Source organism: Hyperolius riggenbachi, chromosome 11, assembly GCF_040937935.1.
Source record: "Hyperolius riggenbachi isolate aHypRig1 chromosome 11, aHypRig1.pri, whole genome shotgun sequence".
NCBI classification, from domain to species: domain Eukaryota; kingdom Metazoa; phylum Chordata; class Amphibia; order Anura; family Hyperoliidae; genus Hyperolius; species Hyperolius riggenbachi.
In genome coordinates this window covers 176,603,551-176,631,386 of record NC_090656.1, presented here as the reverse complement: position 1 = coordinate 176,631,386, position 27,836 = coordinate 176,603,551, and the positions used below count along the sequence as shown (strand labels likewise).

The following is a 27,836-nucleotide window of genomic DNA, read 5'->3' as shown; positions in this document are numbered from 1 at the left end:
TCAGACTACAGAAAGCAAATATCAAACATATCAAACTCTGAAAGCAAAGACAGTATGAAAAGCTGTGACAATTAGTTACATTTCCTCTGCTCTCTTCGGACACTTCAGTCAGGAACACAGGACACAGGAGCTGCAGCTGTTCTCTCTGTCACACACAGAGCTACACATAGAGTTAACTGATCAAGTGTGAGGGGAATTTCCCCTCTCCTCATGGCTCAGTCAGTCGTCAGTTTTGGCCTCAGTAAAGTTTGAATGTATTTTGATAACAGTAAACAAAGAAGTTGCTACTAAAATGTATACACCAGTACTTAGCAGCACTTCCCAAACAATTCCTGTGTCAATTGAAAAAAATATGTGAATCGATAGTATTCCTTTAACGTTTACCCGAGCCGAAGCTTGGGTGCAAAATGAGTTACCTTTAAGAGAGGGAAGTCTCAGGATCCTATTGAGGCTTCCCTTGCTATTCGTTGACCCCCCGTTGCTGAGCAGGGCCACCGGAAGATTAGTCACAATGCATTGTCACTAATCACATTGGGGCCCCACAGCTCCTCATCCTGGTTCTAGCGCGGGCAAAAGCAGACTGATCCCGCCCACGCATGCGCAGTAGCACGGAACCGCACTCTCGCGTGGCCATTGCATGCGCTTAAACCAGAAAGAGGAGCTGCGTGGCCCCAATGTGAAGGGAGGGCCGCGCTTAGGAACGGGGGGCTTGTTACAACTGAAGGAAGCCTCATTAGGATTCGGAGGCTTCACTCTCTAAGTAGTAAGTAGCAAATTTTGATCCCGAGCCCAGAGGCATAAAGAGATAATTTGCATTTTCAGAAGTGATACATCATGGGAAACCACGGTTGCTCACTTAAAGCTGAATTATAGTAAATACCTTCTGGTTTGAGAAGGCAAATTACACTCAGCATTGCTTTTTAGTAGGAGGGCTTTTTGGTTTCTTTTAGCCCCCTATACCTTCCTATTGGTTCTGGGTCACTCTGTGGTACTGGTCCAAGCCCTATCCCATAGAGCCGTAGCAATCCCTGCCATGCGCTCACAAGGACCAGAAAGTCTGAAACAGGCTGTATGCATGTTGGGATGATGTGGCTCTGTAAATTTATAAGCTACTAGTAGACCTAAGCCCATTTCAAAAACGGGCTCTAGGTCTGTACTCAGGATAAATAGTATAATGTGTTTTGGGGTGTATTTTTACACATACCCATGCTGGGTTGGAGAAATATCTCTGTAAATGAGAATTTTTTTTATTATTTTTTTTTTACACACACAATTGTCCATTTACAGAGATATTTCTCCCACCCAGCATGGGTATGTGTAAAAATACACCCCAAAGCACATTATACTACTTCTCCTGAGTACGGTGATACCACGTGTGACACTTTTGCAGCCTAGGGGTGCTAAGGGGCCCAAAGTCCAATGAGTACCTTTAGGATTTCACAGGTCATTTTGAGACATTTGGTTTCCAGACCACCCCTCACGGTTTAGGGCCCCTAAAATGCCAGGACAGTATAGGAACTCCATAAGTGACACCATTTTAGAAAGACGACACCCCAAGGTATTCGGTTAGGAGTATGGGGAGTTCATAGAAGCTTTTATTTTTTGGCACAAGTTAGCGGAAATTGATTTTTATTGGGGGTTTTTTCAGTGTCCTTTTCCGCTAACTTGTGCCAAAAAATAAAATCTTCTATGAACTCCCCATACTCCTAACAGAATACCTTGGGGTGTCGTCTTTCTAAAATGGTGTCACTTATGGAGTTCCTATACTCAGGAGAAGTAGTATAATGTGTTTTGAGGTGTATTTTTACACATACCCATGCTGGGTGGGAGAAATATCTCTGTAAATGGAAAATTGTGTGTGTAAAAAAAATAAAAAAAAAAATTCTCATTTACAGAGATATTTCTCCAACCCAGCATGGGTATGTGTAAAAATACGCCCCAAAACACATTATACTACTTCTCCTGAGTACGGTGATACCACGTGTGACACTTTTGCAGCCTAGGTGCGCTAAGGGGCCCAACGTCCAATGAATACCTTTAGGATTTCACAGGTCATTTTGAGGCATTCGATTTCCAGACTACCCCTCACGGTTTAGGGCTCCTAAAATGCCAGGGCAGTATAGGAACTCCATAAGTGACACCATTTTAGAAAGATGACACCCCAAGGTATTCTGTTAGGAGTATGGTGAGTTCATAGATACTTACTCAGCTTCTCAGCATAAGAAATATTGGCCAATCAGAGAGGAACAGAGGTGTGGGAGGGGAAAACAGGAAGGAAAAACCTTCAGCCAATCAGGTTGCATTAGTTATGTATGAGGAGAACAGGAGAGGGGAAAAAAAAACCAAAAAAAAAAAACCTGCATGCATTGCAACTTCTCTTTTGCGGCAGATGTACCAAATAAGAGCCAGGGGGACCTGGTAAATGATATTCTATTGAGAAAAAAAATAGGAATTTGCCTGGATTGCCTGGTTAGCATCCTTATTTGTTAACCATATAGAAAACATTGAAAATTGATTTTTGATTTTATGTTAACAGTTACTCTTTAAGTGAGCAACTGTGTTTACCCACAATGCATCACTATTGAATATGCAAATGATTTCTTTTATCTATAAAGAAGGCAAATTACATTGAGTGTTCCTATTTAGTTGAGGGCTTTTGGTTTCTTTCAACCCCTATACTTTCCTAGTGGTTTTGAGTCACCACGAGCTGCTTAGGTTTTCTTCTGTGTCAAACTATTAGCACAGCTTGCCTATTAAGTATCACTGCTTTCAGCATCTTCCCAGAAGGGACTGCTTACAGCTTAAATGGGTATTAGGAAATAAGTCCCCCTGAAAGTAATTTTCAGCTATGGGTGGAACCTAATCATACATTGGCTCTTGGGATACCAATAAAAAAGTCTCCTAAACACGGTATTCATCTCAGTACCATACCACTTTTGGTGGCTGAATGGTGTAATGGTTAAGGGCTCTGCCTCTGACACAGGAGACCAGGGTTCGAATCTCGCCTCTGCCTGTTCAGTAAGCCAGCACTTATTCAGTAGGAGACCTTGGGCAAGTCTCCCTAAGACTGCTTCTGCCTATAGAGCGCACCCTAGTGGCTGCAGCTCTGGCGCTTTGAGTCCGCCAGGAGAAAAGTGCGATATAACTGTTATTTGTCTTGTCTTGTCACTTTGGAAGTCACTTTTTTCTTGTATATCTGTGTGGGTCTCGGGTGCTCCCTTTACAATGGAGAGGACTGTCCTTGACCTATAGAAAAGGTGAGACCGGGAGCCCTTAAGGTGCAGTATTGTTAGTATAATTGGAGATGTAAGTTTGTGAATAAATTATACTCACAAAGGTAGGTTGCAATCCTGCAACCACCGTAAATGCCTGCGGAGAGATAACCGCATTACTAATTAGTTGCTGCCACAATATATGACAGCAAGGGGGTTGCTGAGCTGGGCTCCTAAACCAGGTATGACACCTGGTTTGCCGGTGCACAATATATCCTTGGGCGCCTCCACCGATGTGCTGCACTCGTACTTTTTTCTTGTGTTAACCTTCTTATAGCCATGACAGGTATGCAGACCTTGGAACTCAAGTGTAGAGATTCCACATTCATTCACCTTGGCCAATATAAGAATGTATAAGGTGATCTAACTCTACCACCTATTAAAGAATAATATAACATTAACACTTCAATCTAGCTTAAATATTACATCTTCTAATCAGAATTGTTCATGGAACCTTAGGTCTTTGGCTACACATAAACAATCTTCAAACCAAATATGGACTACCACTGATCTTTAGGCATTACCTGGGTGCGGGCTGTAGGTGGAGCCTTTCCCTCTTCTATACATTTGCTGTTTGATTTCATTTCCTGCTTCTGGCGCTGGTGCATTATGTACTCATATGTGCTGAGTTTGTGCCATACTACAGGAAAAAGGCAAATCACAATTAAACACTACCGCTTACTAATTCTGCTAATATTTAAAAAAATCAGGTAAGGAACACTGTAACAGAACATGTCCCTACACATCAGAAGCTTTAAACTCAAATGAACATCAGTAGCAATATCAAGCTGTTCCATTTGTTGTTCTTTATACAGTGCAGGTGGTGATTCCTGGTTTAGTTATTGTCCAGATGCTGTTCCACCTTTTGCCCTCTATACAGTGCAGAGGTACACAATTGTTTGCGAAGGCCTGAAGAAGGATCTACCCGAAACAAGTCAACGTCGCCTTATTAAACAATTGATCTTGTCATCTGATTGCTTGCACCTCTTTATGGGCCGTTGGTTTTAAAGATGAATCTCGTTGAAGATCTGTGAATCAAAACATTTTTTTTGCACGTTTTGATTTTTTAAATACTTAAGCTCATCTTTTCAAAATTTTTTTAGGTCTCTTCAAATGATTTTTCATGCATCTATCCTTGTATCTATACTGGCTCACAGGATAGGCTGCCAGGAAGAGGCAGAACTGTTTACTGTAGCTCTACCTCTTCAAAAGTCAATCACCACCCATCGCTGCCTATCTCCGCCCCACTTTATTTAGTATTCTGCTCCTCATCCCTGAGGCTATGAGGCTTGTATGCTGAGAGTCTCAGCAGCAGAGGTGAAGCTGTGCACGGCCACATAGAATGAATGGCCGGGACCCCGATGCTACTCAAGGGGTTTCGGAAATCTTTATACAGGGAGTACCATTTTTTCAAAACGGATTTGCGGACAAACTGGAGGCGGCGGGACAGTAGTAACAGGCACAATTAATTTGCAATGTTTTGATCTTTTGAAACATTTTTTCCTTGATTTAAATTTAGCTTCAGATTCTCTTTATCGCAGTATAGGAGGTGCAGGGCAAGTGGAGACTGCATGGAGGGCCCACAAAAACACTATGGGGCACAGATTTTCTTGAAACCAATATTGGTTACAGCCTTTTCTTGGATCAAAAACACCTGAAGGAGAATAGAAATGCTAAACTCAAAATGATGTGCGTTTTCACCCTACATAACTATCAGGGTGATAAAGAAATTCTCAGTAGTACTGATGGTGCCCACTAATCCTATCACCAATATCACGAGAGTAGATTTGGACAACACTGACAGCCACTATGTGAGGGAGAACAGGTGGTCTCATTGTAAAACTCTGATGCAGTCTCAAAAGTACTTGCAGTCATAACAAGGGAATCTTACAGTAAAGAAAGTTTAATTACAATTGCAAACCAGCAAAAACACCCATGTACTTGGCAGTTGCTGTTCTCAGACAGGTAATGTGATTTTTTTTGAAAGCCAGGTAATGCCACCACATATCAAACATGACACGTGTGGCGTTACCAAATGCTGCCATTTGGCTGCATGTAATTAGTCAAATAGCGATTGTTCCCAGTAGCCGGGGGCAGAACCGCCCGACAAAAGAGCAGTTCAACCGCCTGTGAAAAAGAGGCCTTACCAGGAATTAAGCCATCATATACTGGATATTACACAACTGACAGATTTAGATTAACATAACATTTCTAATACATACAGAGGTAGATGTGAAAGCAGAGTAGTTGTCCTATTAGGAAAATAGTGATGAGTCCCATAATGGAAATAAGAGCTGCCAGGCCCAGAATCACAGATGCTTGCGTTTCCACAGGAACGGCTGGAAGGAACACAAACCACACATCCGAGAGATTTTTTGCACCTGGAAAAGAAGGATTTACATTCTCAAGTCTCAGTGGGTTCGAATCACAAAGGCATCTCCAAATATTTCCCTATTAATTAAGGCATTGATAGGTTACACTACCCATCACGATTGATTACAGTAAAGTGTCACGGGGTACAGGTGCTCATTGTGACGCCAGGCACGTGAGGCCAGCAGTTGCGCCAGTGAACAGATAAAACTAACACTCACCACAGCCACGAACAATGATTTGCATATGCAGCAGTGATGCATTATGGGAACCCTCATCTATTTACTCCAACCTGAATAATCACAAATATGTTTTAAGAAGTCAAATTGATATTTTGCATAGCATTCTAGTAAGAGAGCTTTTTGATCCTTTTTAGCCCCTTACGCACTCCTAGGAGTTCTGGTTCACCACGAGCTGGCTGGGTAATCAGTAACGAATAAAGTTTTTGTGATACTTTGGACAACTTGTTTGATTCATGGACATCAGTTCTTCTCGGTAAAATTGTACCTATGTCTTACCATGGAAGTCTATTTGTGATTATTTTTTTTTGCTCTATAATTGTTTTTGGAGGGAGCTGTCAGTTTATTCTGATGGAAAAAGGAAGTGACAGTTCTGCTAATTCAACAGTTTGTATGACAGAACAAGCACAAAACTTCAAACTTTACCTTCAAAATGTTGGTCGGTCCTCAACATGGACGGTTCAATGAAGTATTCAAGAAACACATAAGATGAAATGGAACTCAGCAACACAGTGCCCAGCAATGCGGATATAAGACAGGTGAAAAACAGCCTAGAGGCAAAATTAACACATTAAGCAAAAGTAGTCAGTGGTATCTAAACATTACTCCAACACAAACACCTACCCATAGAAATATACATTTTAAAGCCAAACTGAAAGCAAATGGTTAAACATACTGTTGAAAAGAGCACTATCGTGAACAACTGTAAAATTTAAGATGCATACATGTAAAATGAACGTTGCTCCCACAGTAAATTACACTATGTTGTCATTTACAGTAAGTAGTAAAAAAAAACCTGACAGATCTGACAGATTTTGGACTAAGTTTCTGTGCAGGTCCTCGGCAATCACCACACTATGGAGGAGATCGTCTTTGGCCTATGGGGAGGGTGAGACCGTGAGCCCTTTTGGTGCAGTATCGTTAGGACAAAGTGGGTGATATGTACTCACAAGGGTGGATTGCACTTCTGTATCCTGGAACACGCTGGAACTGGGTGGTCGCTCTACTCCTCTGGTCCAATACACTGATGGATAGATCTCACCAGTGGTAGGGTAGCACCTCAGAGAGGTGAAGGGTACGGAAGCAGGTTGGTGGAGGCGCCCTTAAAGGGAACATCCAAGCTGGAAAAAAACAAAACAAAACGCACTTCCCTGGCTGCCGTCCTGTGCCTTCGCCGCAGCTCAAGTGGCTCCCGGTGTCCTGCACTGCAGAAGGAGACCTCGCCAGGTCGGCTTCTTGTGTGCTCCACGGCGCGGGTCACGTGGTCCGGCTGACATCAGTTCTGTGGCTGCGCAGTACAGACCTAATGACGTCAGCCGGACCACGTGACCCGCGCCAAGGAGAGCACAGGAAGCAGACATGGCGAGGTTGGCTTCTGCAGCGCAGGACACCGGGAGCCACTTAAGCTGCAGCGAGGGCACAGGACAGCAGCCAGGGGCTGGAGGAAGCCCCAGGTAAGTGGATTTTGTTTTGTTTTTTCCAGCTTGGACGTTCCCTTTAAAGCTTATCAGTATACCAATATTGAAGTGATAATAAAAAGAGGTCTCTCACCTCACTAGAAGACTGACGTTCTCAAGTTCTCTATGTGCCCCCGCACTGTACGGCTATCAGTTAAGGTTATCTGTTTTATTGACGCGTTGTCTACAGTTTAACCATTTACTCTTTTAATAAAGACTCCTTTTTCCATCCATGTGAGTCTTCTAGTGAGGTAATAGACCTCTTTTTATTATCACTACAATATTGGTATACTGTTAAACTTTAAGGGCACCTCCACCAACTCGTTTCCAGATTTTGGACTAGTCCATCTCCTCATGTGAGATTCTAAGAATTAAAAGAATTCTTTACAAAAGTGTTCCCAGGAAAGGATTCATACAAACATGTCAGCCAGCTTCCCTACTCATTTGTACATTATTTTTGGCAGTTGGACCAAGTTCCCCCTTGAGGAGATGGACCAGTCCAAAATCTGACAGACTTGTCAGATTTTCACTACCTACTGTGAGGGACAGCTAAATAAAAGAAAAAAAATCTACAGCGCATTTTACTCTTGGAGAATTTTTTTTTTTTTTTTTTTGCAATAGTAGTCCTGTAAGAATGTGAACTTTTCTAATAAAGGCAGAAGTTGCATAAGCCTTTTTGCGAATATTAGTAATTGTCTTTCCATTGTAATCTGAAGCCAGCTAACAACGTCTAAAACTAATAGTAAGCTTAAAGTGTAATTGTTGGGCATAAAATCAATTCTTTATTTTTATTTGGTAAACAAGTACGGTAATAAGGATGCTAACCAGGCAATCCAAAAGTAAATCAAAAAAAAAATAAATCACAGTTTTCTTATGCATAAAACAACATTCCCCAACTTTAGTGGCTTTTATTTGGTACATCTGCAGCACAAAGGAAGTTGCAGGACATGCTTGGGTTGTCTTTTTTTTGCTGCTTTACTTACCCCTCAGACTTAACTGATGCAGCCTGATCCCCTCCCACACCTTTGTTCCTCTCTGACTGGCCAATATTTCCCATGCTGAGACAATGCACTTTTTATTGCAGAGCTGAGTGGAAGTGCCTGAAGACTGGGACGAGGGCGGACAATGCATACACAATCAGGCAGAGGAGAGTAAGGGAGGAAATTACATCAGGATTGGCTTCAAAGTAGACACAGTTAAGATGGAGAATCCTTAGAAGGAATTTTTCTTTTTTACTATAGAAAAATCACTAAAATCAAAACGTGGACAGTGCAATACATATGTTATGTAAGTAGAGCAAGTATTTATCTACTTCTATATGTGTTTTTTTCTGAGATAGTATGGCTGACAGCTCCTCTTTAAATAGCTCTTTGCCATCTTGTAATCAGTACTCTGAAGTACACTTGCCATGGGACGGTCTAGAAATTTCCACTATCCTGAAAGAGTAAATACATAGGACAGGAGTATGTGCTGATCCTTTTCAACACCTGCACTAATCCACTAATTAGTCTTATTTATTTTATTATTTATTGTATTTATAAAGCGCCAACATATTACGCAGCACTGACATATTACGCAAAATCGTCATGGAAAGACCATGTTGTATATGCCCATAAAAATGTAGCATGCCATTAATCTCTGCTTATACAGAGCTAAACATTGAGCAATTCTCACCAAAAGTGGATTTTTCCCTTTTAAATTACAGATTCATGAAATGTCTTATTGGCCACAGGATGTGAAGCTAAAGTCCAGACAGTTTTTTTTTATTAATACTAGGGATGGTCAATGAGATGCAAATAATTTTGACTTGATGCAGGATTATTCAAATGTTTATACAAATACTGTATATGCAGCTTAAAAATGGACCGATCACGTCACGCTAAGCTGGGTTTTAATTGGTTCGTTTGCAAGCTACATACTTCTGCATACAAAATGTGCACAACCCTGCATTAAAGAGACACTGAAGCGGAAAAAAATATATGATATAATGAATTGGTTGTGTACTATGAATAATTATTAGAAGATTAGCAGCAAAGAAAATATTCTCATATTTTTATTTTCAGGTATTTAGTGCTTTTTGTAACATTGCATCATTCTATAATATGTGCAGATTACACAACACTCAGCATTCAAATTGAGTCTTTCAGAGCAGTCTGTGAACTAATGACCTCTCCTCTGGCAGATAAAAAGAATACTGTTCACTTACAGTTGAGATAATAAAAGTCAGAAGACAGCCCTCTCCACGACTTTGAAAGTCGTAGAGATTAATGGCTTTTTTTGCATAGAGATAACAACTGGAGTTTCTTAACTCTTCCTGTACTGGAAACAATTACATTGATGTATCTGATCTTAATGTTTTATTTCTTAGCTGTGCTACACATACAAATCATAATATCGTAATTTTTTTTCGCTTCAGTGTCTCTTTAATTAACTTGCAATTATTTTCATCTCATTGACCATCGCTACCCATATAGAGGGCAGAGTCAGACAGCTGACCCTGACAGGACCCTTTCACACTGAACATTGCGATTACCAACGCAACTGAAAAGTCGTATTAGACTGCAGTGGAACTGTACATAGAAAAATAAAGTAAATTGAAAGTATGCATCACTGCCACTGGAAAGGTGTACGTTGCCCGGGTAACGCATGCTGCTGTGCGTTTCTCCATTGGAACCTGCCGCACTGCACTTAATGTGAAAGCCCCATAGTAATATCATTGCATCGTGTTGGGATTCTATGCAGTGGACACAGCTTGAAAGGGCCCATACTACAGCAACAGCAAAAAGCCCAGGACTAGGAAAGAGCAAGTCAGTCAGTGGAAACAACATACAATAGAAGCATCATGCAACAGTTCCCCCCACACATGCTTTAGAAAAAAAAGCGGTGTAATTTCTTAGGGTCCTTCCACAAGGTGTCCAGTGTGCATTTAATTTAATAAATCAAAATGAGCAGTAAGTATTTTTCCCCAAAGGTTTATTCATACTGTACGCAACAAAATGGACCAATCCAATAGAGCAGCTGAAATTTTTGCATCAACTTTGAAATATTTGTAAAGGTGCGTATACACGCCTGATTTCTTCAAACTACGGGTCGTCAGACCTGCCTGCGGGGCCGGCCGTTCTGACGACAGTTTGCCGGTGTGTACAGTCTGTCGGCAGGCTGATAAGGCTGGTGTTGACCGATCCGCCTAGCGGATCGGTCAAAACCTGCCTTATCAGCCTGCTGACAGACTGTGCACACCAGCAAACTGTCGTCGGAACGGGTCTGACGACCCGTAGTTTGAAGAAATCAGGTGTGTGTACGCACCTTTAATCCTCGACTATACCTAGTTTAGAAAGCTAGCAGATTAATGCACTCGGGCACTTACCAGTAGTTTTGTCCTCCCACACAGTTATTCAACCATTTGCAGTGGTGGTCAAACTTACTAACACACTTATTGCATAGACTGCAGTGCTTGGACTTGGCACCCCTGTGAACAGAAGATGGTGAGGAGGTCAGTGACAGTTTAGTGCATTGGTCAACGCAAAGGCAATCAGAATGTAGGTATAACAAATCATGCATTTATATATGAAATAAACACCAGAAAACAGAAAGTGACAAATCTCTACTGGAGACATACCGAACATAACACTTACAAAATTACACACATATAGAAAGCCCCAATCCACACAAATTAACTGTTCCCTCTGCCTACTACTACAGTAGTATAGAGGTGTAAATGATTAAATGTTCAAATACCTCAATTTTCAGTACATAGCAGTGGTCATATGACCACTGCTGTGACTTGTAGTTCCCCTGGTGATGATGTGTCTGGTCTTGCTACCCTGTTCCCCCAACTACCCACTTTCATAAACTCCTACACGACAAGTTTGAGTGGCATTCAGGCCACGCCCCCCCTCTCATCATGATTGAGGGGTGAGGAGTGGCAAAGACAAGCTAACATGGCTTGGGATCACCAAAAATGTAAAATCCCTAGGCATCACATGACCACCAACATTTACCAAATGTTTGTTTACTGTGTGTTCCGATAATAGCAGGTCTCTCAGAATGCTCAGAAAAGGAAGTGTGTGTGTGTGTGTGTGTGTGTGTGTTTTAATACTTCAAACACATGCCATTTTGCATCAGATTGCCACTTCAAAAAGCAGGAGTATGTGGATGCAATAAAGTCCATGGGGGGGGGGGGGGGGGTATACTGCCTTTTTTTCTTGTTCTAATATCTGATCACCACTTCAGGGTAATTCTGGCCCCCAACCGCAACCCTGATCAATCTTACATGAAAATACAACATTCTACAAGCCGTAAACAGGCCTTTAAAATTGGATAACAAAAGTATCAGTTTTCAGATGATCACTTACTTCTAAATCATACATGTCAAACTCTGGCCGGTGGGCCAAACCTGGCCCTCAGAGCCATCACATCTGGCCCCCAAGTGGTTTCACCACTTTGCAATTTGTTTGGCCCACTCTAGACCAAAAGGGATGCTATATTGGAAGTAAAGGCCTAGATCACCAGGGAAGCCATATGGGGGAGGGAGGGGGAAAGCACTAGACACCAGGGAGCTGTATAGGCAAGGGAGGGTGGGCACTAGACAGCCGGGAACTGTTTTGGGGAGGGAAGAGGCATTAGACACCAGGGAACTGCATAGGGGAGGGAGGAGGGCCACTAGACACAAGGGAACTTTAGGAGAGTGTAGCCACGAGACATTGAGGTTGGCCCGCGACTTGGTCTCAGTGTTCAATTTCAGCCCACTTTGTATTTCAGTTTGACACCCATGTTCTAAAGTTTTTGAGGTAGAAAGTTGGCAGGTACAGTATATTGGTAGTAGCTTGTTAAAGGGAACCTGAAGTGAGAGGGATATGGAGGCCAATAGATGTATTTAATTATAAACAATGCACATTGGCTGGCTGCCCTGCTGATTCTCTGCCTCAAATACTTTTAGCCAGACGCCTGAACAAGCATGCAGATCAGACGTCTATGACAAATCTAACAACATTAGCTGCATGCTTGTTTAAGGTGTGTGATTCAGACACTACTGCAACCAAAGTGATCAGCAGGACAGCCAGGCAACTTGTATTGTTTAAAAGGAAACAGAAATGGCCGTCTCCATATACCACCCACTTCAGGTTCTAAAGAAAAAAAACAAAACAAAAAATGTATCCTGCAAGAATTGTTTTACACCCCTAAGTAGCCAGTTGCCTGATTTATGCTATATGAAAGACATAGAGAAACTAGTTGCATTGTTCCAGACAGAAGAGTCAGTAGTGTAACAGAATGATAATGATGGTAATGAAATATCCTTCCATTTTTGAGAAGTAAGTCTGCTCCCTCTGACACAACAGTACAGACACAGATACTGCTACTTACACATCCACCTCACAGATGTAACAATGCATATTTTCAATGACATGAGCATGCTTGGTCCTATCGAACACAGGCAGGGGGCCGGCCGACCTCTTGGCACGTACATTCTCATCTGCTGGATCCACAGTTACTGCCAGGAAATGGACTATGAGGTGCAATGCGAAGAGTGCGCCCGTACACTGTGTGAAGGTGGCTAAGGAACTAGAATGGAATAGTGAAGAACAGCAGCTTTCCATGCATATATTGAAAAAAAAAAGGTACCTGCAAAAAAAATGGGGGCAGGGGATTGCCACTAGTAGAATATCACCACAATTAGTGATATTCTACTGCTGAATTCCAATAGTAAAATATTCCTAATGATTACCAAGTAGGGTAGGGTTACAGCAAAACCTAACCCTACTCTTCCACAGAACCCTCTCCTGGTGGTGCCTAATCCTAAGACCCCTTCCCCTGCTGCCCAACTCCCGTGAGCCCCTAAATCTCCCCCTACCCCCAAACCTTAATTCACCCTCTGCTGCAAAGCCGTGATATGCGACCAGGATGGTAAATGTTGGCGCCTGATTAATGACAGACATACTAAAGGAAATACAAATTGCGACATGCACAGCCATCGTAGAAGCCACAATTTGCAACAAAGAAGGTAAAGAAGCTAGCGGGTACCGACGTGCGCCCAAATCTCCATCTTTTGCCGCCACACACAGCTTTTACAATAGGCGTGTTTTCCGTAAGGGAACCTGAACCATTTTTTCCTGTTCCGGCTTTCCATACCTTAGTACATAACATAATTTTACTAGCAAACTGAAAAATGTGAGTGTTAGTCTAAGCCAACTCCTAATTCTCATGTGAAGTAATTAGATTGAAAAATATAAAAGTTCATAACCCCTCTTCTGTTTTCTGAAGTACTACATCAACTACATCACCTTACAACATATCAGAATAGTTCAATAGCTTGGTTAAAAAAAATAAATAAAGAGATATCAGTTTATCAAGTTTAATTAGAAAAAAAAAAAACCCACTATCCTGACCCTCATATCTCACAGCTGATCCAGAGGTAGGTGATAACCACTCACAAAGCTAGGGCAAATTAAGGCCTGTACACAAGCTAGATTAAAGTCGGCTGATACAGCTGATAACCGCTTCTGATGAGAATCCGGTAGTGTGGTGTGTACAGCAGCCCCCGAGTGCTGCCTGGGAAGCGATCCGGAAGGCAGATAAACTCAGCCAATAGCTGTATTCTCGCTGCTCTCCCCGCCAGCTGTGTGAGGTCACATCTGAGCAGCTCCATTGCCCCTGCGCCCACCCATATGCATTGCAGGCCAACTATATGTCTCTACAGTCTCGGCCTAGCGATGTCATCCAAGGGATCGGGTTCAAATCTCCATTGGGCGAAATCCGTCTAGTGTCTCTACAGGCCTTTAGGCTTAAAGGGAACCTAAACTGAGAAGGATATGGATTTTTCCTTTTAAAATAATACCAGTTGCCTGACTCTCCTGCTGATCCTGTGTCTCTAATACTGTTAGCTACAGCCCCTTTAACAAGCATGCAGATCAGGTGCTCTGACTAAAGTCAGACTAGCTTAGCTGCATGCTTGTTTCAGGTGTGTTATTCAGCCACTACTGCAGCCATAGAGATCAGCAGAACTGCCAAGCAATTGGTATTGTTTAAAAGGAAACATCCATATCCCTCTCAGTTAAGGCTCCCTTTAAAAGGGGGGTCCTAAAACCTTCCCAACTCTAGATGGCAGTCCAATAAAATCCCTAGATCAACAATGGAATTACCTAGTAATTATAGCCGTGGATGTCCAACGCAAGAAAAGCATTAAAGCCCCCTTTAAATGCAGATATAGAATTTGCCATAACTTCTTCCTGTGGTAAGATAGCCCACATTTTTCACTCTTACTGTAAAGAACCGCTTCATAAATAGATGACAATAACCTTTTGTCTTCATACGCAGATCATTTCCCCGTGTCCCTAGTATAAGCCTAGGGACACCGTGGATTTGCCAATGGGGTGCATGGTTTAAGCATATTACCAGGACAAGCGGTGGAGTACATTTATTTTTTAATAGCCAATTGTACCTTATCCTAAGAGAAGGTAGACAGTAAATTGACTCATGCTGGAGGTACTCTTTAAAGCATATATGCATGCTATACCATAGCTATATAATTCTTTAGGTTATCCTATACTGTCAAAACCGGAAGTAAAATACTTTGCTCCAGCTCAACTATATATGTACTGCTAAGATATTAATAATTTATATTTTCTGAGCCCTTTCCCCAGAAACATACGGCTTCACTCTAGGCTGGGAGATTGACTACAACATGTAGTTTAGGATTTCCTGCACATCTAGGATTTCCTGACATAAAGCCAACGGTTTCTATTACTAATTCTCAGCATTCTTAATGTACGGACATGTTATTCCTGCAAGCCAGGGAAAAAGAAAGTATATCTGTAGTCTATCTATCTATCTATCTATCTATCTATCTATCTATCTATCTATCTATCTATCTATCTATCTATCTATCTATCTATCTCCCCCTCACTCCTGACCAGAACCACAAACACCCAATCAGATTTCACCATTTGGAGAGAGCCCTACGTATGCTAGAGATTGTTGGCCAAGACAGCCCAGAACAGTTGTGTTTAATTTAGCATGCGTACGAAGTTACAGGCTTAAAGGATGCTTAAAGTGAGAGGCATATGGAGGCTGCCATATTTATTTCCTTTTTCAACAATACTAGTTGCCTGGAATCCTGCTAATCTCTCATGCATCAGTAGTGTCTGAAAAAAGGAAAAGAAACATGGGGCAAATCCAATCAGAGTACCTGATCTGCATGCTTGTTCAGGGTCTAGGTCTAAAGGCAGAGGATCAGCAAGACAGCCCAGCAATGTGCATTGTTAAAAAGTAATAAATGTCAGCCTCCGTATCTTTCTCACTTCAGGTGTGTTTTAAAGCAGCGCACACATGCTAGAGGAATCCCATCCGAGGTGACTGGTAAGGGACACCTTTGCTGAGAATCTAGTGAGTAACAGTGGCGCAAATGAATGGCAGAGAAATCTGGAGTGCTGGATCATCTCGTTTGAGTGTGGGCCACACCCACTGATCACCTCTTTACCCCTCCCATTCAGAGCTGGTCCAATATGCTCTGTACTGTGGTCCCTTATCCCCCCTCCATAGCAACAGAAAGCATCACTAGCCTGTAAGCTAGCGACACATCTGTACAGAATTTGGCTCTGAACTGTCACTCAAGGGATAAAGTCCTGATTCTTGTGGGCAACAGTAATTGTGAGTGTGTACGCATCTTTAAAGTCCAAAGGTTTTGCTTTAATCAGTGTCACTGGTTTTGCACATGCTGATAACATTGCTTTACATCTGCAGTAAAAGGATACCACATAGCCAGCAGCCACCCAGTGTCGAGGCAGCAGAGGGACAAGAATGCCAAATCCAATAATAGTAAACAGGATATATGTGGACCAAGCCACAAACTGTAAAGGGTGAGGAGGCCAACTCCAGCCATTCCTGCGGGAATGCTGAGAGGGTTCTGTTACTGTATCTTCAATCGCCTTTCCAGGCACTGTCTTACCAGCCGGCTTCCTGCAGATGGTCATCTATAGAAAGGAAGAGTGTCAAAGGAACAGTGTCAGTGGTTTCCTAGAGCGATGATCAATGAGTTGCAAATAGTTCCTGCAGGGTTATGGAAATTCGGGATGCAAACATATGCGGCTTAAAAATGGACCAATGTCCGATGTGGAAGAGAGGGTACGCTACACCCCCAAGGGTCTAGCATACCCTCTATTCCACGGGAGACAATGGGTAAGAATTCCATCTTTACTCACTGGGGATTTATTATTATAATTCATATCGTGTGATCACTTTCAGACCAGTATATAAGTATTGATGTATACAGTACAGAGTTCAGAGGTGCCTATGCCGATTCATTTTTGTGGCTGTTAGTGTATGATTATTATTAGATAGATATGCGATTTCTAGCCCAACCTGTATTTGACCTAATTACAATACTGGACAGTACTATATTTGTTCACCAAAGTTCACCAATAAATGGTATCATCTGAATTCAAATCTACTTGCTTTTACTGGTGGCTAACATGGTACAATACTCTACTGCTAAATATAAAATGTAAGAGGTTGGCTGGACAGCATGGCACATCACTTGACATACTAATAACTGCATGTGAAACATGATACATATTTAATGAAACCTCACCAGAGCGTCACTGGCCACTCAGGCCAGGTGCTGGAAGCACCAAATGTGGAGACTGGTTACTGGTACTTCTTCCAAAAATGCCTATTTCTGCTCATTCCAGGGTTCTTCAGAGCATGGAGATGCATGAGGAACCAACCAAAGTAGAAAATTGCTGTGTAACTTCCAAAACGTGTGAAGGTTAATTATTTACAAGACACACTGTGGCCATTTCCAGCACAGTCCATTGATTGAAAGGAAGATACGTCCAGGAAACAAACACTTCCATGCTCAGCACAAGTCAGATTCCTCACAGTAGCTCAGCAGGGCCAGGCCTGGCATGCATGTGTAAAATCTTTCTTCCAGGAGACTCATGTCCAGTTTCAGCTGCCGAAATGTGATATTCATGAACTCTGGTGGATACTGCAGAAGGAGAAACAGCAACTGTTAGTGTGCAAGTCGATAAAAAACACAGAGATCACTAGCTGGGCAATACAAGTGAACTAAAGTCTCATACACATGCTATATCAGGCCTGGGCAAACTTTGCGTGGCCCGGGCCGCATTCCGTGGACCGCATTCCTAGCATGCTTGGCCTCCTTCCCTCTCTTTGCCCCCTCCCTCCCTGCAGCGTTGCGAGTGGGCGATTAGTGGATGTTAACTCATGTACATAGCGCTTCCAGCGTCGCGTCTCCATAGTAAAAGACCATCACGTGACACGACACACCAGCGTACCACACGGTGGCAGCCAGCTTGAAATACGCTGGCTTGTCATGTGACAGCCTGTTACTATGGAGACGCAGTGCAGGAAGTGCTATGTAGGCGAGTTAAATCCCGCTAATTGCCTGCTCACGACTCTGCAGGGACGACAGGAGAAAAGATAGGAATGTATAGCACATGTGGGCAGGATCTGGCCCACGGCCGTAGTTTGCCCAGCGCTGTGCTAGCCAGATTCAAAATTGGGGAGCCAGCACTGCATGGGAAGAGCTCTATACACCACACTGCAGTGTAGTAACATGCTCATGAATATTACAAAAGATGGGCGAATTTACCTGCCAGGATTTACTGGCATCCATCACACCGGATGAGCGACAGCCAAATACATTGTACAGTGTTCTCCCCAGAAACACTATATAACTAAAAATAAGAGAATATTTTCTTTGCTACTAATGTTCAAGTTATTATCCTTAATATACAACCAATTAATTATATCATATTTTTTTCGCTTCAGTGTCTCTTTAAGGGAGGAAAAGGACAGTAAGTGGTTACTGACTGACATACAGCGCCTTGCAAAAGTATTCAACCGTAGCCATGCTCAGACGCAACAGTGGCAGTTCTCTGCTGCAGGGTAATGCCCCCCAGTCAAGCGCTGACACGCGTCGTGTTACAACCACTGCCATTCGACTGCATTTTAACTGCACCCAAATGGCGCTCGTGGGCAGCAGACAGGTTGCTGAGCTGCCCGACAAGCACACAGTTCAGCCATCTGTCTGAAGAAATGTCAAGAATTTAAGGGATTTATGAAATCAGGTTTTCCCTTATTTTTACAGCCTCACCCAGGCCATGGACTGAAGCCAAGGGGAGCGGATGAGTAAATAACAGTGTTCACTTTACAACTTCTAAAATACGTGCTATATGACAATGATAGGAGAAGTAGCTACCAGGATCACACATATTACTAAGTATTTATATTATGTATATAGCGCTGACATCCTCTGAAGTAGAATCTCATTCTAGTAAAATCGCTGATATAGTAAACTCAGTCCTCAGCAAATGCATTTGTATAAATATACAATGTATGACCAATTCTAAAATAGTAAACGTCTGATAGAGTAAGCTACTTTTCCTTGTCCCTTGGAGCTTACTACAAAGGGATTCTACTGTATATACCTAGCATATGGTAATGTTTGACTGTCCAAAGCAAAGCAGCTCACAATCTAATCCCTACAGTAACAGTCTAATGTCCCTATCCCAGACCAAAGGCAATTTTATGGGGAGGGATAGGTTATGGGGGTTGTGGCATTTAACTTAAATCTACACAATTTTTTTTTGGGGGGGGGGGGGGGCTGCGGCATAGGGGAGGGGGGGGGGGGTAATGCTGGAGGAATCGCACACAAAACATGCAAACTCCTAAAATCAAGTAAGAATATCTCATGTACAGTTAGGTCCATAAATATGTTGTACGGATGCAACTTTTTTTTCCTAATATTGGCTCTGTACATTACCACAATGAATTTTAACCACTTGAGGACCACAGTCTTTCTACCCCTTAAGGACCGGCCACTTTTTTTCCATTCAGACCACTGCAGCTTTCACGGTTTATTGCTCGCTCATACAACCTACCACCTAAATGAATTTTGGCTCCTTTTCTTGTCACTAATAAAGCTTTCTTTTGGTGCTATTTGATTGCTCCTGCGATTTTTACTTTTTATTATATTCATCAAAAAAGACATGAATTTTGGCAAAAAAATGATTTTTTTAACTTTCTGTGCTGACAATTTTCAAATAAAGTAAAATTTCTGTATACATGCAGCGCGAAAAATGTGGACAAACATGTTTTTGATAAAAAAAAAAACATTCAGTGTATATTTATTGGTTTGGGTAAAAGTTATAGCGTTTACAAACTATGGTGCAAAAAGTGAATTTTGCCATTTTCAAGCATCTATGACTTTTCTGACCCCCTGTCATGTTTCATGAGGGGCTAGAATTCCAGGATAGTATAAATACCCCCCAAATGACCCCATTTTGGAAAGAAGACATCCCAAAGTATTCACTGAGAGGCATAGTGAGTTCATAGAAGATATTATTTTTTGTCACAAGTAAGCGGAAAATTATACTTTGTGACAAAAAAAAAGAATCCATTTCTTCTAACTTGCGACAAAAAAAAATGAAATCTGCCACGGACTCACCATGCCCCTCTCTGAATACCTTGAAGTGTCTACTTTCCAAAATGGGGTCATTTGTGGGGTGTGTTTACTGTCCTCGCATTTTGGGGGGTGCTAATTTGTAAGCACCCCTGTAAAGCCTAAAGGTGCTCATTGGACTTTGGGCCCCTTAGCGCAGTTAGGCTGCAAAAAAGTGCCACACATGTGGTATTGCCGTACTCAAGAGAAGTAGTAGAATGTGTTTTGGGGTGTATTTTTACACATACCCATGCTGGGTGGGAGAAATATCTCTGTAAATGACAATTTTTTCATTTTTTTTACACACAATTGTCCATTTACAGAGTTATTTCTCCCACCCAGCATGGGTATGTGTAAAAATACACCCCAAAACACATTGTACTACTTCTCCCGAGTACGGTGATACCACATGTGTGGCACTTTTTTTCACCCTAACTGCGCTAAAGGGCCCAAAGTCCAATGAGTACCTTTAGGATTTCACAAGTCATTTTGCGGAATTTGATTTCCAGACTACTCCTCACGGTTTAGGGCCCCTAAAATGCCAGGGCAGTATAGGAACCCCACAAATGACCCCATTTTAGAAAGAAGACACCCCAAGGTATTCCGTTAGGAGTATGGTGAGTTCATAGAAGATTTTATTTTTTGTCAAAAGTTAGCGGAAAATTGATTTTTATTGTTTTTTTCACAAAGTGTCATTTTCCACTAACTTGTGACAAAAAATAAAATCTTCTATAAACTCACCATACTACTAATGGAATACCTTGGGGTGTCTTCTTTCTAAAATGGGGTCATTTGTGGGGTTCCTATACTGCCCTGGCATTTTAGGGGCCCTAAACCGTGAGGAGTAGTCTGGAAATCAAATTCCGCAAAATGACCTGTGAAATCCTAAAGGTACTCATTGGACTTTGGGCCCTTTAGCGCAGTTAGGGTGCAAAAAAGTGCCACACATGTGGTATCGCCGTACTCGGGAGAAGTAGTACAATGTGTTTTGGGGTGTATTTTTACACATACCCATGCTGGGTGGGAGAAATAACTCTGTAAATGGACAATTGTGTGTAAAAAAATCAAAAGATTGTCATTTATAGAGGTATTTCTCCCACCCAGCATGGGTATGTGTAAAAATACACCCCAAAACACATTGTACTACTTCTCCCGAGTATGGCAATACCACATGTGTGGCACTTTTTTGCACCCTAACTGCGCTAAAGGGCCCAAAGTCCAATGAGTACCTTTAGGATTTCACAGGTCATTTTGCGGAATTTGATTTCCAGACTACTCCTCACGGTTTAGGGCCCCTAAAATGCCAGTTCAGTATAGGAACCCCACAAATGACCCCATTTTAGAAAGAAGACACCCCAAGGTATTCCGTTAGGAGTATGGTGAGTTCATAGAAGATTTTATTTTTTGTCAAAAGTTAGTGGAAAATGACACTTTGTGAAAAAAACAATAAAAATCAATTTTCCGCTAACTTTTGACAAAAAATAAAATCTTCTATGAACTCACCATACTCCTAACGGAATACCTTTGGGTGTCTTCTTTCTAGAATGGGGTCATTTGTGGGGTTACTATACTGCCCTGGCATTTTAGGGGCCCTAAACCGTGAGGAGTAGTCTTGAAACCAAATGTCGCAAAATGACCTGTGAAATCCTAAAGGTACTCATTGGACTTTGGGCCCCTTAGCGTACTTAGGGTGTAAAAAAGTGCCACACATGTGGTACCGCCGTACTCAGGAGAAGTAGTATAATGTGTTTTGGGGTGTATTTTTACACATACCCATGCTAAGTGGGAGAAATATCTCTGTAAATGACAATTGTTTGATTTGTTTTACACACAATTGACCATTTACATAGAAATTTCTCCCACCCAGCATGGGTATGTGTAAAAATACACCCCAAAACACATTATACTACTTTTCCTGAGTACGGCGGTACCACACGTGTGACACTTTTTTGCAGCCTAGGTGCGCTAAGGGGCCCAACGTCCTATTCACGGGTCATTTTGAGGCATTTGTTTTTTAGACTACTCCTCGCGGTTTAGGGCCCCTAAAATGCCAGGGCAGTATAGGAACCCCACAAGTGACCCCATTTTAGAAAGAAGACACCCCAAGGTATTCCGTTAGGTGTATGGCGAGTTCATAGAAGATTTTATTTTTTGTCACAAGTTAGTGAAAAATGACACTTTGTGAAAAAAAAACAATAAAAATCAATTTCCGCTAACTTTTGACAAAAAATAAAATCTTCTATGAACTCGTCATACACCTAACAGAATACCTTGGGGTGTCTTTTTTTCTAAAATGGTGTCACTTGTGGGGTTCCTATACCGCCCTGGCATTTTACGGGCCCAAAACCGTGAGTAGTCTGGAAACCAAATGTCTCAAAATGACTGTTCAGGGGTATAAGCATCTGCAAATTTTGATGACAGGTGGTCTATGAGGGGGCGAATTTTGTGGAACCGGTCATAAGCAGGGTGGCCTTTTAGATGACAGGTTGTATTGGGCCTGATCTGGATAGGAGTGCTAGGGGGGTGACAGGAGGTGATTGATGGGTGTCTCAGGGGGTGGTTAGAGGGGAAAATAGATGCAATCAATGCACTGGGGAGGTGATCGGAAGGGGGTCTGAGGGGGATCTGAGGGTTTGGCCGAGTGATCAGGAGCCCACACGGGGCAAATTAGGGCCTGATCTGATGGGTAGGTGTGCTAGGGGGTGACAGGAGGTGATTGATGGGTGTCTCAAGGTGTGATTAGAGGGGGGAATAGATGCAAGCAATGCACTGGCGAGGTGATCAGGGCTGGGGTCTGAGGGCATTCTGAGGGTGTGGGCGGGTGATTGAGTGCCCTAGGGGCAGATAGGGGTCTAATCTGATAGGTAGCAGTGACAGGGGGTGATTGATGGGTAATTAGTGGGTGTTTAGGGTAGAGAACAGATGTGAACACTGCACTTGGGAGGTGATCGGACGTCGGATCTGCGGGCGATCTATTGGTGTGGGTGGGTGATCAGATTGCCCGCAAGGGGCAGGTTAGGGGCTGATTGATGGGTGGCAGTGACAGCGGGTGATTGATGGGTGGCAGTGACAGGGGGTGATTGATGGGTGATTGATAGGTGATTGACAGGTGATCAGTGGGTTATTACAGGGAAGGACAGATGTAAATAATGCCCTGGCGAATTGATAAGGGGGGGTCTGAGAGCAATCTGAGCGTGTAGGCGGGTGATTGGGTGCCCGCAAGGGGCAGATTAGGGTCTGATCTGATGGGTAACAGTGACAGGTGGTGATAGGGGGTGATTGATGGGTAATTAGTGGGTGTTTAGAGGAGAGAATAGATGGAAACACTGCGCTTGGGTGGTGATCTGATGTCGGATCTGCGGGCGATCTATTGGTGTGGGTGGGTGATCAGTTTGCCCGCAAGGGCGGGTTAGGGGCTGATTGTTGGGTGGCAGTGACAGGGGGTGATTGATGGGTGATAGGTGATTGGCAGGTGATCAGTGGGTTATTACAGGGAAGGACAGATGTAATTAATGCACTGGTGAATTGATAAGGGGGGGGGGGGGGGTCTGAGGGCAATCTGAGTGTGTGGGCGGGTGATTGGGTGCCCGCAAGGGGCAGCTTAGGGTCTGATCTGATAGGTAACAGTGACAGGTGGTGATAGGGGGTGATTGATGGGTGATTGATGGGTAATTAGTGGGTGTTTAGAGAAGATAACAGATGTAAACAATACATTTGGGAGGTAATCTGACGGCGGGTTTGCGGGCGATCTAATGGTGTGGGTGGGTGATCAGATTGCCCGCAAGGGGCAGGTTAGGGGCTGATTGATGGGTGGCAGTGACAGGGGGTGACAGGGGGTGATTGATGGGTGATAGGTGATTGGCAGGTGATTGACAGGTGATCAGTGGGTTATTACAGGGAAGAACAGATGTAATTAATGCACTGGCGAATTGATAAGGGGGGGTCAGAGGGCAATCTGAGCGTGTTGGCGGGTGATTGGGTGCCCGCAAGGGGCAGATTAGGGTCTGATCTGATAGGTAACAGTGACAGGTGGTGATAGGGGGTGATTGATGGGTGATTGATGGGTAATTAGTGGGTGTTTAGAGGAGAGAATAGATGTAAACAATGGATTTGGGAGGTGATCTGATGTCGGATCTGCGGGCGATCTATTGGTGTGGGTGGGTGATCAGATTGCCCGCAAGGGGCAGGTTAGGGGCTGATTGTTGGGTGGCAGTGACAGGGGGTGATTGATGGGTGATTGACGGGTGATTGACAGGTTATCAGGGAAGATAGATGCATACAGTACACAGGGGGGGGGGGGGTCTGGGGGGGGGTCTGGGGAGAATCTGAGGGGTGGGGGGGTGATCAGGAGGGGGCAGGGGGCAGGGGGGGGGATAAAAAAAAAATAGCGTTGACAGATAGTGACAGGGAGTGATTGATGGGTTATTAGGGGGGTGATTGGGTGCAAACAGGGGTCTGGGGGGTGGGCAGGGGGGGGTCTGAGGGGTGCTGTGGGCGATCAGTGGGCGGGGGGGGCAGATCAGTGTGTTTGGGTGCAGACTAGGGTGGCTGCAGCCTGCCCTGGTGGTCCCTCGGACACTGGGATCACCAGGGCAGGAGGCAGCCTGTATAATACACTTTGTATACATTACAAAGTGTATTATACACTTTGTAGCGGCGATCGCGGGGTTAACATCCCGCCGGCGCTTCCGTATGGCCGGCGGGATGTTACGGCGGGTGGGCGGAGCCAGTTGCCGGGGGAAGCGCGCGTCATCAATGACGCGATCGCTCCCCCGGCATGCCTAAAGGACGCGCCGCCTGAAGGCGTATTGCGGTCCTTTAGGCGTCCACTTTGCCGCCGCCTATGGGCTGTGGGCGGTCGGCAAGTGGTTAAACAAAACAATTCAGATGCAGTTGAAGTGCAGACTTTCAGCTTTTCGGTGGGGTGAACAAAACAATTGCATAAAAATGTCAGGCAACTAAAGCATTCTTTTAACACAATCCCTTCAGTTCAGGGGCTAGCTCCGTGTACTTCCCGATCGCCGCCACTTTGCGCCGATTCGCCGCCCCCCTAGACCCCTTGCGCAGCCTGGCCTATCAGCGCCAGGCAGCGCTGAGGGGTGGATCGGGACTCCCGATGACGTCACGACGTCGGTGACGACCGTCGCCATGGCGACCGGGGGAAGCCCAGCAGGAAATCCCGTTCTGAACGGGATTTCCTGCTTCCGCTGATCGCCGGAGGCGATCGGAGTAGGTAGGGGGCTAGGCTAGCTACATGACAAAACAAACAAAAAAAATAAATAAAATAAAATTGTGCTGCGCTGCCCCTGGCAGTTCTAATGGACCGCCAGGGAGGTTAATACAAGGTTGAAAACCCTTTCCTGGTAATGACAGCCTGAAGTCTTGAACTCATCACCAGATTCTGGGTTTCCTACTTTTTAATGCTCTGCCAGGCCTTTACTGCAGCGGCTTTCAGTCAGGGTACGTTTCCACTTGTGCGGCGCGATTTGCTAGCGGAAAACGCATCAACGAATCCGCATACGGTTGCAGATTCATTGAAGTTTTCATGCGGATTTTCACGTGGAATCGTTCGCGATTTTAACAACGCGATTTTAACCATGTCAATGCCGGCAAGCATTGACATGGGTTTTTTAACGAAATCGCGTGTGGAAACGCCGGGAAAACCGCAAGACTCAAGTGCTTGCGGTTTTCCTATTTAGTTACATGACCGACGATTCGCGTGCGGGTTTGCGGCGTGCAAATTCTGACGGCTCTGCTGTGCAGATTTTTTCTGCAGAGCGAGCCGCACAGAATTCCTGACCAGTGGAAACGGCGCCATCCACTAGTATTGTTGCAGCGAATCTGCATGCAGGAAACGCATGCAGATTCGCTCTAAAGGAAACGAGCCCTCACTGTTTGTTTGTGGACCTTTCTGTCTGAGCTTTAGTCTTCAACAAATGAAATGCATCCTCAGTTGAGTTAAAATCCCGTGACTGATGTGGCCATTCAAGAATGTTCCACTTCTTTGCTTTAACCTCCTGAGCGGTATGGACGAGCTCAGCTCGTCCATTACCGCCGGAGGGGATAGCATGGCCCAGGGAGATTTTTTTTGGGAATTATTTTTTTTTGGTACATCATGTAGCTAGCACTTGGCTAGCTACATGTGTTGTGCGGTTTGCTGCCGCTTCACCCCCCTACCCCCCCCCCCCCCCCGATCGCCGGCATTATACATAACCCCCCGGAGCCCGCGCTGCCGTCACCACCGGGCATCGCTATGGCGAGGGTCGGGAATGCGCATGACGTCATGTCCGATTGTCACCATAGCGACGGCCGAAACTGAGTGAAGAGGTTACGGCTCTCGCGGGAACCCGGAGCTGTAAATATAGCCGGCGGCAATCGGGGGCGGGACACAGCACCGGGGCAGTTGGGGGAACACGTGGCTAGACTAGTGCTAGCTACATGATTTAAAACTAAAAAAAAAAAAATAAATAAATAAAAAAAAAATAGCCCTCCCACGGACAAAAGTCTGCACCAATTGAATGCCAGGGAGGTTAATAAACTCCTTGGTTGTTTTGGCTGTATGTTTTGGGTCATTGTCCATCTGTATCATGTACCGCCGCCTAAAAAATTTGACTGGATTTAGCTGGAATTAAGCAGACAGTATGTCTCTGAACTCAGAATTAATTTGGTTACTTCTGTCCTGTGTCACATCATCAATAAACACTAGTGTCTCAGTGCCACTGGTAGCCATGCACACCCAAGCAATCACACTGCCTCCACCATATTTTACAAATGATGTGGTATGCTTTGGATAATGCGCTGTTCTATACCTTCTCCATACTTTTTTCTTGCCATCATTCTGGCAGAGGTTGATCTGTCCAAGGGTCTTTTTCCAGAACTGTGCTGGCTTTTTTAGATGTTCTTTAGCCAAGTCCAATCTAGCCTTTCTATTTGTGAGGCCTACAAGTGGCTTGCACCTTCCAGTGCACCCACTGTATTTACTTCCATGCAGTCTTCTCTTTATTGTAGGCTTGGATATCGATATGCTTACCCCCTGGAGAGGGTTGTTCACGTGGTTGACTGTTGTGAAGGGGTTTCTCTTTACAATTGAAATTATAATGCGATCATCAACCACGGTTGTCTTCTGTGGACATCCAGGTCTTTTGCATTGCAGAGTTATCCAGTGCTTGCTTTCTTTCTCAGCATGTACCAAAGTAATGATTTTGCCACTTGTAATGTTGTAGCTATTTGTTGGATGAGTGTTTTTCTGTTTTCGCAGCTTATAGATGGCTTCTTTCACCAGCATGGAGAGCTACTTTGATTGCATGTTCACAGCATAATCTTCCACATGCAAGTACCACACCTCAAATCAACTCCAGGCCTTATACCTGCTTAATTGATAATGACACACTATGCACTTGCCCATGCCTGCCCATGAAATAACCTTTGAGTCAACTGTCCTATTACGTTTCAGTTCATAAAATGAAGGGATTGCTTTAGCTGCCTCACATTTCTATGCAATCATTTTGTTCACCACACTGAATTAAAGCTGAAAGTCTCCACTTCAACTGCATCTGAGTTGTTTCATTTAAAATTCACTGTGGTAATGTACAGAATCAAAATTAGAAAAAAAGTTGTCTGTGCCCAAATATTTATAGACCTACCTGTAGCATTACAGAGTTCAAATGTCTTCAAATAGAACCAAGATTAGCAATGCAACATACTTTGGGCTCTACAAACCGCTTTACAAATATTTTTTTCTGATCAGTTCAGAGTCTGATTAGTTTTGAGGCAACATCAGAACAGTAAAATGAGGGTGCTCAAAAGTGTACCTATTAACATTTAAATAGACCCTTTAGACCCTATGCTGTGCTCCATTGTTATTTGAATGCTCAACTCCCTCAATCCAGAAAGTGACTATGTTAACAATGTTATTATTGTGTGTACAGTATATACTGTAGTGCCGAAATCTTTTGCAGTGCTTTTACACAGGGTATATACATAGTGTATATGGTCATGTCATTAACTGTCCCTCAATGGTGCTCAAATTCTAATC

At 43.6% G+C, this 27,836-nt stretch overlaps 1 protein-coding gene across 3 annotated transcripts in view; it reads right to left on the bottom strand.

Moving 5' to 3' along the window:
* ZDHHC1 (zinc finger DHHC-type containing 1) overlaps window positions 1–27,836 on the bottom strand; it is a 49,935-nt gene that overhangs the window by 11,446 nt on the left and 10,653 nt on the right. For all 3 annotated transcript variants that reach the window (XM_068261205.1, XM_068261204.1, XM_068261206.1), the window contains exons 2-8: window positions 16,925–17,323; window positions 16,089–16,307; window positions 12,703–12,878; window positions 10,706–10,807; window positions 6,308–6,432; window positions 5,495–5,653; window positions 3,797–3,912 (exon numbers count right to left, since the gene is read on the bottom strand). In XM_068261205.1, coding sequence (XP_068117306.1) covers window positions 3,797–3,912; window positions 5,495–5,653; window positions 6,308–6,432; window positions 10,706–10,807; window positions 12,703–12,878; window positions 16,089–16,307 — 897 coding nt within the window. In that variant the 5' untranslated portion in view covers window positions 16,925–17,323. The remainder of the gene's footprint in view (window positions 1–3,796; window positions 3,913–5,494; window positions 5,654–6,307; window positions 6,433–10,705; window positions 10,808–12,702; window positions 12,879–16,088; window positions 16,308–16,924; window positions 17,324–27,836) is intronic.